General features: G+C 34.6%; 1 protein-coding gene across 1 annotated transcript; it reads right to left on the bottom strand.

The window, feature by feature from the left end:
• Window positions 1–1,022: 1,022 nt before the first annotated feature.
• prdx3 (peroxiredoxin 3) lies at window positions 1,023–10,473 on the bottom strand. Its single transcript, XM_059323808.1, has 7 exons — window positions 10,423–10,473; window positions 6,693–6,798; window positions 4,849–4,990; window positions 3,114–3,249; window positions 2,811–2,914; window positions 1,430–1,595; window positions 1,023–1,200 (listed from the first exon to the last, which is right to left on the bottom strand). The coding sequence occupies exons 1-7, from the start codon at window positions 10,456–10,458 to the stop codon at window positions 1,150–1,152; spliced, it is 741 nt and encodes a 246-aa protein (XP_059179791.1). The 5' UTR covers window positions 10,459–10,473; the 3' UTR covers window positions 1,023–1,149.
• Window positions 10,474–11,202: the final 729 nt, after the last annotated feature.

Raw genomic sequence — 11,202 nt, 5'->3', positions numbered from 1 at the left:
CTTCTGAAAAATATGTCCATCTATATGCACTCAATGGTGTTGGTGCTATTTGACTTGAACTACTGGAAATTTACTTTTCCATCATATTCTAATTTATTGAGATGCCCCTAAATGAAAATCTACCTCTGGGTACAAATAAAGTAATAACAGATAAAAAGATAAAAAACTTGATGATAATGAATTTCATTGCCTTAAGTGTTATTGTGTGGCCACGGTGCCAAATATTAAATTAGACTGCGACCACAGTGCCACCTAGGGGCCGATCAATAAAACCTTCAAGGGTTATCCTCAGGAGGGCATTGACAATAAGTGTACCAAGTTAATCCGACCAGCCGATTTGGAGATATAAAATACTTCAATTTAAAGAGCGCCACCTAGTGTTCATCGGCCAAAATTTTGCACAGAGCCTCAGGGGCTCATGGGGAAGTAGTTACCTGAGTTTCATGTCATTCAGACTCACCAATGTGGAGATATGCAACACTTCCTGTTTTTGTGAGGGTCCATAGATGCTGTGTGCAAAGTTTGGTGCAAAACGATGAAATTGCCTAGGGGGAGTTCGAAAAAGTAGGTTTACGACATTTCGCGAATTTGCCAACCTTTGCCAAAAACCAACCTCATGGCGAAAATGGGCGTGGCCTATATCCCGAGATTCAGCACAACTCAGTGAACACGTGGATATAAGTTTTTTGAATGTGTGATAAAGTATGTGGGAGTTATTAGCCAAAACGCACTTTCCTTTATTATAGCGCCACCTAGTGGTGGAAATTCAGGATGACAATAGATCATAAACATTTTCGCCAGGTGTGACTTATATTTAAAGTTGCATGAGTTTTGGGGTATGTTCAGGCAGTGAAAAATGTGATCATTTGGGAAGAAAAAAAAAAATCATTCGAAATACAATAGGGACCTCTCAAGTCGTTGCCTGCTCGGGCCCTAAATATGAGTTACAGTAATACTTGAGTTAGTTAATTTCCACCACTGCCACTACACCACAATCAGGCACAATAATTTAAACAAAGAGCTACCATTTAAAAAGAATATATTTATTTTGTGTATTCAGCTGTGTACGAGTAAATACAACTTGACTGTAAACTAAGATTGTACATTTATTTCTTAGGTGTACGAGTTGTGAACATTTTGTTTATTTTTTCAGTTGACTTTTTCAAAGTACTCCTTGGATCCTTCTGGAGTTGGTTTGATCTGAAAAGCAAACAGTTACACAGAATGAGTTTCCCCTGAGGCGGACTTACAGAGGACTGATGTACCTAATGCATATTTTAAAGCACAACTGCTTCACACACGTACTCTACTAGTAAACAACACAACTCTACTAAGAAAACTCAAAGGCAGTTGACAACACATTAGGTCTGTACCATTCACTTTCAGTACAGGATTTGCTTAAAAGCTCTTTTCTGTGAGCTGAACTCACCGTCGGGGACTCGGGGGTCCAGCTGGCTGGACACACCTCACCGTGGGTCTCCACAAACTGGAACGCCTTCACCAAACGAATGGTTTCTTCTACACAACGGCCCACTGGGAGGTCGTTCACACTCATGTGTCTCACCACGCCGCTTGGATCGATGATGAACAGGCCTCTGAAGGACAGGAACAGAACAGAACTGTCAAGCATCTTTCTAAACTAAAACAAATTGAGATAAAGCAGATTTAGTAAAGACCATACAGGTTGTAGAAAAGGACAGCAGCACAATATCTGTATCTTGAGTATAGAAAAAGCAACAGTAGCAATGTATGTTTTGACACAGTATATGATAATGACTGTTCTGTAACACAGTAGTTCTCAACCTTTTTGAGTCGCGACCCCCAATTTAATATGCATGTTGTCCGCGACCCCCCGCTCACTGAACCGAATCTCACACGCACAGTTCAGATCACCCAAAAGAGAAACAAAATGACCAAAAAAAGGAAACAAAATGACAAATGACAAAATAACTAAATTGACCACAAAATGACCAAAAAAGACACAAATTACCAGAAGACACAAAATGACCAAAAAAGAACTATATTTGGTAACTTCAGGTAATATTTCGAGAAAAAAGTTGCAAATTTACTAGATTAAAGTGGCAAATCTACAAGAAATAAAGTCGCGGATTTACGAGAAAAAAGATTCACCACTTTAAATCTCATAAATCTGCAAAATTTTTTCTCGTAGATTTGCCACTTTAATCTCGTAAACTTTTTTCTCAAAATATTATTTTCGTATGTTTTTTTTTTTTACACATTCTGGCAGTATGTAATATCCTCCAATATTCTCTAGGGTTGAAATTTGGAATTTGCAAGTATTTCAATGAGTGCCCTATTAAGGGTTAAAGTGGTGAATCTGGGAGAAAAAAGTTGCAGATTTACAAGAAAAAAGCAGATTTGCCACTTTAAATCTCTTAATTCTGGGACTTTTTTTCTTGTAGATTTGCCACTTTAATCTAGTAAATTTGAATCTTTTTTTCTCGAAATATTACCTGAAGTTACCAAATATAGTTCTTTGCCTGATAAAGGGTTAAGGGTTTGAGTGTCTGTATTTTGGTTACGCTGTTTATTATAAACATATTACAGCAGGTTGAACTTATCATGTTGTATGCCACATACACCAACACATTTAACTTCACTGTATTTTACCAGCAAGTGATAATAAAGATGCATCAGTGTGCAAATAAACTATGCAAATTAATACACAGTCAAGACAATGATACACCTGCAAATTGTGTTCAATTTTAATATTTAAAAAATGTGAAATATTAGCATTTCCATGTCCTGTAGTGGCAGCTGTGAATAGATGACATAATGAGTGAGTGTACCTCAGAGCGATGCCCGGACCCTCCAGCAGCACCCCGTAGTCTCTGGAGATCTGCTTGTTGAGGTCAGACAGCAGAGGGATGTGGATGTTCCCCAAACCTCCAGTCTGACAAAACACCCAGAAACAATAGATCAACACTGACACAATCACTGCTGCTCATACTGTTAATGAGAACACATTTCAGAAGGTCGTTTTCTGAAAGCTCCTTTATGGCCCGCATCAAAGCATTAATGAAAAAAGTAATGAGTTGAACTTTGCACAGTGTGTGTGTGTTACTGAGTAATCATTAAATGAGGGGGAGCACCTTGCGTGGCGTGTTGATCCAGGCCAGGTGGGTGAAGTGAGAGTCCACAGACACTCCCACCACCTCACAGTTCACGTCGTGGAACTCGCTGGCCTTGTCGCTGAAGGAGATGATCTCTGTTGGACACACGAAGGTGCTGCGACGTGACAAACACAGAGAGAAATTAGACTGTTAAAAATGGATCAATTATACTCTGTTGATACCTGTACTAGTATAGTTTGTCCAAAAATTTCGGGAAAACACCATATTATAGGATGTCCAAAAATGAACCCCGTCAAACAAAGTCATACTATAGTATGTTGATTTTTGTCAAAATGGTCAAATTCTAAAATGCCTAAAATACTTCAGATAGGTCAGTTATACTCTATTGATACATGTAGTAGTAAAATTTGTGCAAAAATAGCTAAAGGATAACACCATATTGTAGGATGTCCAAAAATGACCCTCTCAGAAAAAAAAAGAGTCATACTATAGTGTTGATTTTTGTCTAAATGGTCAAATTTTAAAATACCTAAAAATGTTTAAAATTTATAAATTATAGTCTGTTGATACATATTAGAGCACAATATGGCCAGAAATGCCAGAAAAACACCATATTATGGGATGTCCAAAAATGACTCCATCAAAGAAAAGTCATACTATAGTATTTCGATTTTTGTCAAAAAAAAGGTCAAACTTTAAAATGCCTAAAAATGCTAGACATGGGTCAATTATAGACTGAGTTTGTCCAAAAAATGCGAAAAAACACCTTATTATGGGATGTCCAAAAATGACTCCCTCAAAAAAAGTCATACTATAGTATGAGGATTTTGTTCAAAAATTGAATACATGTTAAAAAAAAGTTGATACATGTTAGAGCATAATATGGCCAGAAATTACAGAAAAAAAAACACAAATTACAAAAAATAACCCACTCAAAAAAGTCATACTATAGTATGTCAATTTTTGTAAAAAATTGTCGAATTTCAAAATGCCTAAAAATGCTGATGTTGATACATGTGGTAGTCAAGTTTGTCCAAAAAAAGCGAAAAAAACACCATATTATAGGATGTCCAAAAATAACCCCCTCAAAGAAAAGTCATACTATGGTATGTCGACTTTTGTCAAAAATTGTCAAATTTTAAAAATGCCTAAAAATGCTTTAAATTAGTCAATTATACTCTGGTGATACATATTAGAGCATAATATGGCCAGAAATGCCAGAAAAACACCATATTATGGGATGTCCAAAAATGACCCCCTCAAAGAAAAGTCATACTATAGTATGTCCATTTTTTTCCCCCAAAAAAAGTAAAACTTTAAAATGCCTAAAAATGCTAGACATGGGTCAATTATAGACTGAGTTTGTCCAAAAACAGTGAAAAAATACATTATTATGGATTTTGTTCAAAAATTGTCAAACTTTAAAATGCCTAAAATGCTTCAAATGGGTCATTTATATGTCTGTTGATAGGTGTTGCAATGTGAAAAACAGAGGAAGGAGAGAAAACATGAGAAACAGAGGAATAAAAGAGGAATAAAAGTGTGGTTAATGAAACATTCACTGATGCATTTACAATCTGTACAACTACAGACGATCAACGACATGCCGTTGAATTATTTTACTCAACATCGGGAGGAGAGTGTGACTTAATCTGATCAGTAGAAGTACAAACATCTTAGATGACTCGATGTGTGTTTCAATCAAAGGCAGGAGAGCCATCATGTTCTCATTATGCGTGTCACAAACACTCACAAGTCCAGCGGGTAGAAGAAGAGGACCAGGTATTTGCCCTTGAAATCAGCCAGGCTCATCTCCTTGAACTCCCCGTTGTGGACAGCTGTGCCTTTAAAAGCAGGAGCCGGCTGAGTGACGGCAGGGGTCCATCTGGAGGAGCCTGATAGAGAAAAGACAAACAATTTACACATTCATGGTATTTGCTTATTAAAAACCGAGGTGACTTACAGCGTGAAGCACAGAGACGTGACGACTCTACACATCGATGTGTAATCTCTCTTTACAGCTCAGGTGAAGATAACAGTGATGGAGCACGGAGCCTTTTACACTGACACCAGAGAGGGTGTGAAATGGGACATGAAATCAGTTGGAAATTACGTTTTTAACAACATGATCCATCATACAAAGCAAGAATATAAATATTAAGTGCAGCATACCTTTAGTGGGGCTGTAATAGGATGATATGACTATATAATATCAAGTATAAATAAGGAACTAAGCACATGAGTTACTGAAGGTTTTGTTGTACGTGTGAATGAAGTTTTCTGCCCTGAACATCGATGTGAATATTTTATGATAATGCATATAGTTGCCTTATTGTAACTAAAAATATAAGGTAAGGTAAGATAAGATAAGATAAGATAAGATAAGATAAGATAAGATAAGATAAGATAAGATAAGATAAGATAAGATAAGATAAGATAAGATAAGATAAGATAAGATAAGATAAGATAAGATAAAACTTTATTAATCCCAAAGGAAATTCTGGTTCCAGGTTGCTCAAAAGCCTCCAAAAACAATAACAATATAGGATAATATAAGAAAAAGAATGAACAAAATAGGTAACAATAACAATATAAATATAACAATATAAAAAAAATGTCTGAGGAGTAAAGTGAGGATATATACAGATATATTGCACATGATGATGATAATGATTATGAATATATAATGTATATATATGAACATATAAAGGATCTATAATGAATATAGATTCTATTGTTACATTTTTATACATCTGAGGTTGAGATTTATAACCACATAATCAAACAATAAATAGTCTATTTTAGGGCTTCAAAGCTTTAACTGACATTTGAATACAGATTTTTTAAATTCTGCACAATCACAGCTAAAGATTAAACTACACTAATACACTCTGTAGCCACATAGCATACAATATTTTCACTTTGTGTGATCCAATTTCAATAACTCCAGAGCGTTATAAATGTATTTAAAATAGATGGATGTAATAGTTTCTGTGTCCAGCTTGCAGCACATAACAGAGACACACATCTGGATTAACAACAGCAACCTAACAGCACCATTAATTACATTTACATAACAGAAAATCTATTTCAGCTCTAATGTTGCTCTATACCGAAGGTACCGTGATTATTATTATTATTATTACAGTATCTCATCATTATTTTATACCCTTATTGGATTAGCCTGCTGCCTGCATGCATTCATGTTGACAAATCTGACACAATATTATTATTAAATCAACTTTTTTAATGAATAACTAACTTAATCCAATTAATCACTTTATTTAAATTGGGGAATTTAAATTGTTTTTAGGCTGAAAACATGATTATGGCAATTCAAAAACCTCAATAGAAGCTTTGAATGTAAAAAAAATGACATTCAGTTCAGCCCTGCTCTACTTTATATTGTAAAAAAATCCACATTTGGCAATTATTACTGATGCATCACTCGGTCTATAAAATGCCATTATCAAAATTGTTAGACTAATTAAGATTTTTTTTTGTCAATCAGTTAATAATTTAGGCTCTGGCCTTTCTCTAGTATGTTTACATTATATTTTATATATTTATATGGTGTGCCTCTGGTTGTGAACGTACCGGTAGAGAAACAGGCTCTCTGCAGAGCGGCGGCGCTCAGGATTCTTGCAGATGCTCCACGCTGACACGCTGCTGGGACCTTCAGTCCTCCTGCTGCAACCTTTGCCTGAAAAAAAGACAGAAACTCAATATTAATGATCCACAAATATACTGATAAAATAATATACGTTTGGTGTGCAGCACTTGGGTTTTTAGGTCAAGGTGAAAAGATGTTTATAGTGTTATTTTTGCTGCTACCACTTCAGAGTCTAGAGAGCAAAGGTCTTAATGTGCTTTTTAGAAACATGAGTGAATGTGAGCTCTAAGTGAAGCTGTAGATGAGGCAACAGACAGAATATCATCACGTTTAAACCAGCAGGTTTTTCAGGCTGAAAAAATATATACAGTACTGTGCAAAAGTCTTAGGCAGGAGTGAAAAAATGCCTAGAATTGATGCTGGTTTATATTTCGTCACACTGTCAAAATAATCGCCTATGTAATTTTTTGTCAAAATTGTTTTTTTGCCTAAATCATCTCCTCATAGCCACCTATGGTAAAATCGCCTACATCCTCAGTTGATCAGATCATGTGATTTTACCCCTTTAAGATAATGGCCTATGTCAAGTGTGTGACTTAAGCGGATTTTTTACACCTAAGTCAAAATAAAATGTGACTTAGGCAATTTCTTGAACATGCCTTTGTGACTTAAGCAAGATATGGTAACACTTTATTTTGAAGGTGTCTACATAAGAGTGACATAAGCGTGTCGTAAACATGACATGGGATGTGTCATGAACATTAATGACACTTTGAAGTAACATTAATGCTCATGATACTTGTCATGTTTGTGACAGGCTTGTGTGAGTCTTATGTAGACACCTTCAAAATAAAGTGTTACCATATCTTGCTTAAGTCACAAAGGCATGTTCAGAAAGTTGCCTAAGTCATTTTGTTTTGAAATGATTAATAAATGTCATATGTTACACTTTTGGTGAAGTTTTTTGTGTTTCCTGCAAAACTTGAAAAAATAAGTTAGGCGATTATTTTAACAGGGTGACGTTAAAATATATATATATATATATATACACACCCCTCATCCAAGACCTGCAGCTTTGAATATTATCAATTAATTACATTTTAGATAACATTATTTGATAAAAATGGCATTTTATGCCACAGATGTCCTGAATTAACAGCATTAGTAATTACCAAAATAATTTTTTATGTTTCTGTAATGGTTAATAAACAGGTAATACGTAGAAGCTCTTAATCCAAAATGATATTTTTAATGCCGAAATAAAATTATTATTATCCATTAATTTTCTAGCGTACTGTTTTAAAAAAATAATAATAACAAAAATAGTAAAGCACATAATTTTTTTCTTGATTAAGAGTGAAATTGTAGTTATTTTCTTGCATTCCTGGACAGTACAATTAGTTTTAGTGGTTAGCTATTTGCAGCTTAAATGCTGATATAAAAAGGTGAATTCAGTTTATTTGCCAAATAAATAACAATAACATTTTAGTTTTAAACAAGCTTTTGAAAGATTTCTAAAATATTTATGTTTTCTCGTTTTTATGACAGGTGGTTTAATATATTTTTTTTAAGCACTGTATATAAAGTTGTATTTGTGCAACTACGAGAGGTGCTTTTATAATGTACACCAAAAAAATATTAGGCTGATGGCTCCAGTATTAAGAGAGATTAGCTGATACACACACAAACACCAGATCCCCTCCAGGCTGATAATAACACCGATGCTCTCTGTGGGTTTAAACGTCAGCCATGCAGAACCTGCGACCGCAAACAGTGATGTCACAGCAGGTGGCTTTCACCAGCTGCAGAGGGCAGAACACCTGCTGGGACAACACTAATTGCTGTTACTAACAGGAGCAAAGACAAGCACACTATAAATAGTCCTGCAGGTCTGATGTGGATTAAAAAAACAGTATGTGGTTCTGAGGAAAATACTATAAATGATAAGTTAAATTAAATGAACGACAATTTTTTGTCATTATAAATATAATATTATTCGCTTGTAAGATATTCTGCACCAAGAATAGTGGTGACACTATTTAAAAATGCTGCCCAAAAAATAAATAATTTAAAAAAAGGTATTGTGATGCCTTCAGGTGCTCATGTGCTCCTCAGGTGTTAAGAAAACTATTTTAAATCAAGCTAGAGGTTCATTAATGACAGAAAACAGGTCATACTATAGTATTTCGATTTTTGTCAGAAAAAAAAGGTGTATATATATATATATATATATATATATATATATATATATATATATATTTTATTACTTGTTATTGTGTTATTATTTCTCTGTGGACACTTTTGACTTGTCATAGTAGGAAAAGCAAAGCTGTTACTAATACAGTTTACAATGGCTCTGTTCTGTGTCCCTGTAAGTCATGATAGTGTGACAGTGAGCCAGTATGCACAATAAAAGGACACTGGGACAATGCACTGCATGTCAGACTGTCCGGTAAATGGGAGTGGCAGCTCTGCAGCTCTGTCTCCAAGAAATGTTTATCTTGTCAATACGCCTGCTGACCAACAACGCAGTACTTGTATGATTTTAATGCCATAGACAGTTGATGTCATTTTTATTTTTCCACTGATGTTGGGTTTACTTTAACCTGAAAACCTGCAGTTATGATAATAAAAATATACGCCTACTAAAGGATGTTGCACACAAAACATGAGGACATTTTCACAGTAAACATTTTTACTTTGTTATTGTCGTTTTAAATTCATTAATAATATATTAGAGAATAATATGGCCAGAAATTACAGAAAAACACCATATTATGGAATGTGCAATAATTGAAAAAAAATGTTGATTGTTGATTGTTGATTTTTGTCAAATTTTAAATACTATAATCAATATACGGTTGATACATATTAGAGCATAATATGACCAGAAATGAAAGAAAAACAGCATATTATGGGATGTCCCAAAAAAAGTCATGCTATAGTATGTCAATTTTGGTCAAAAATGGTCGAATTTTAAAATGCCAAAAAATGCTTCAAATGGGTCAATTATTAGTCTGTTGATACATATTAGAGCATAAAATGGCCAGAAATGACAGAAAAACACCACATTATGGCATGTCTCAAAAAGTCATACAATAGTATGTCAATATTAATATAAAATGTCAAATTCTAAAATGCCTAAAAGTGCTTCAAATGAATCAATTATAGTCTGTTGATACATGAAGTAGTTTAGTTTGTCTAAAAATAGCGTTAAAAAAGACACATTATTATAGGATATATATAAAAAATAACTCAAAAAAGGCATACTATAGTATATTGATTTTTGTCAAAAATGGTCACATTTTAAAATGCCTAAAAATGCTTAAAGTCACACTGAAAATCGCTGATGAAATATGGCATCAACTGTTTTAAAATGGTGAATAAAACAATAATGAGTAAGCTACCAAGCAAACATACTTCCTGTTGTTTTGTTTATTAGTCTACTTACTCTGCACAATAGCTTTAAAGAGTATTAAATGAGTATTTGTAGTGAACCACGTCGGTCCCCAGCAGGGCCGCGGACCAGAGGTTGGTCACCGGCGGCAGATGGTTTAAATATGCGACACACGAGACATGACAGCGGCCCAGCGCGCAGGAGAAACACGCATCATTACTGCTGTCAGCACCACATAATTAATGACTAATAGATACAATAACGAGCAGAAAGCGTCGATATGAAATGTTATGATGTGTTGCATGAAGTTTACTCACAGAGGTCCTCAGTAGTCTCCCGATGGTGGCTGCCATTTTGGATTATGTCAGCAGGGAGGGCGGGGTGGGCAGGTTGTTGCGTCATTTACGCACGTGCTCGACGTAAACTTGACTTTAGAAAAATGTAAATATAATATTATTCGCTTGTAAGATATTTTGCACCAAGAATAGTGGCAACACTGTTTAAAAAATGCTGCCCCAAAAAAAATCAATAATTAAAAAAAGGCATCGTGATGCCTTCAGGTGCTCATGTGCTCCTCAGATGTTAAGAAAACTATTTTAAATCAAGCTCGAGGTTCATTAATGACAGAAAACACCATATTATGCGATGTCCAAAAACTGAAAAAAGTCATACTATAGTATTTCGATTTTTGAGCTCTTTATCCAAAATTATATTTTTTAATGCAAAATGGGTCAATTAAAGTCTGTCGATACATATTAGAGCATAATATGGACATAAATGACAGAAAAACATCATATGTCCAAAAATTACCCCCTCAAAAAAATGTGTTTGTAAATGTATGTTGATTTTTGACCAAAAAAAAGGCAAAATTTTAAATCCCTAAATTATATCCCTGCTAGAAATGGCCCAATCATACTCTGTTGATACATTTAATAGTATAGTTTGTCCAACACACGCGACAAAAGACCATATTTTGGGATGCTCAAAAATAACCCCTTCATAAAAAGTCATGCATGTTGATTTTTGTGAAAAAATACAACATTTTAAAATGTTTAAAAATGCTTCAAATGGGTCAATTATAGTCTGTTGATACATAT

The sequence above is a fragment of the Centropristis striata genome, chromosome 20 (genome assembly GCF_030273125.1).
Source record: "Centropristis striata isolate RG_2023a ecotype Rhode Island chromosome 20, C.striata_1.0, whole genome shotgun sequence".
In the NCBI taxonomy this organism is placed as follows: Eukaryota; Metazoa; Chordata; class Actinopteri; order Perciformes; family Serranidae; genus Centropristis; species Centropristis striata.
The sequence above is the reverse complement of the archived record's forward strand: the minus strand, read 5'-3'. Positions and strand labels throughout refer to the sequence as shown.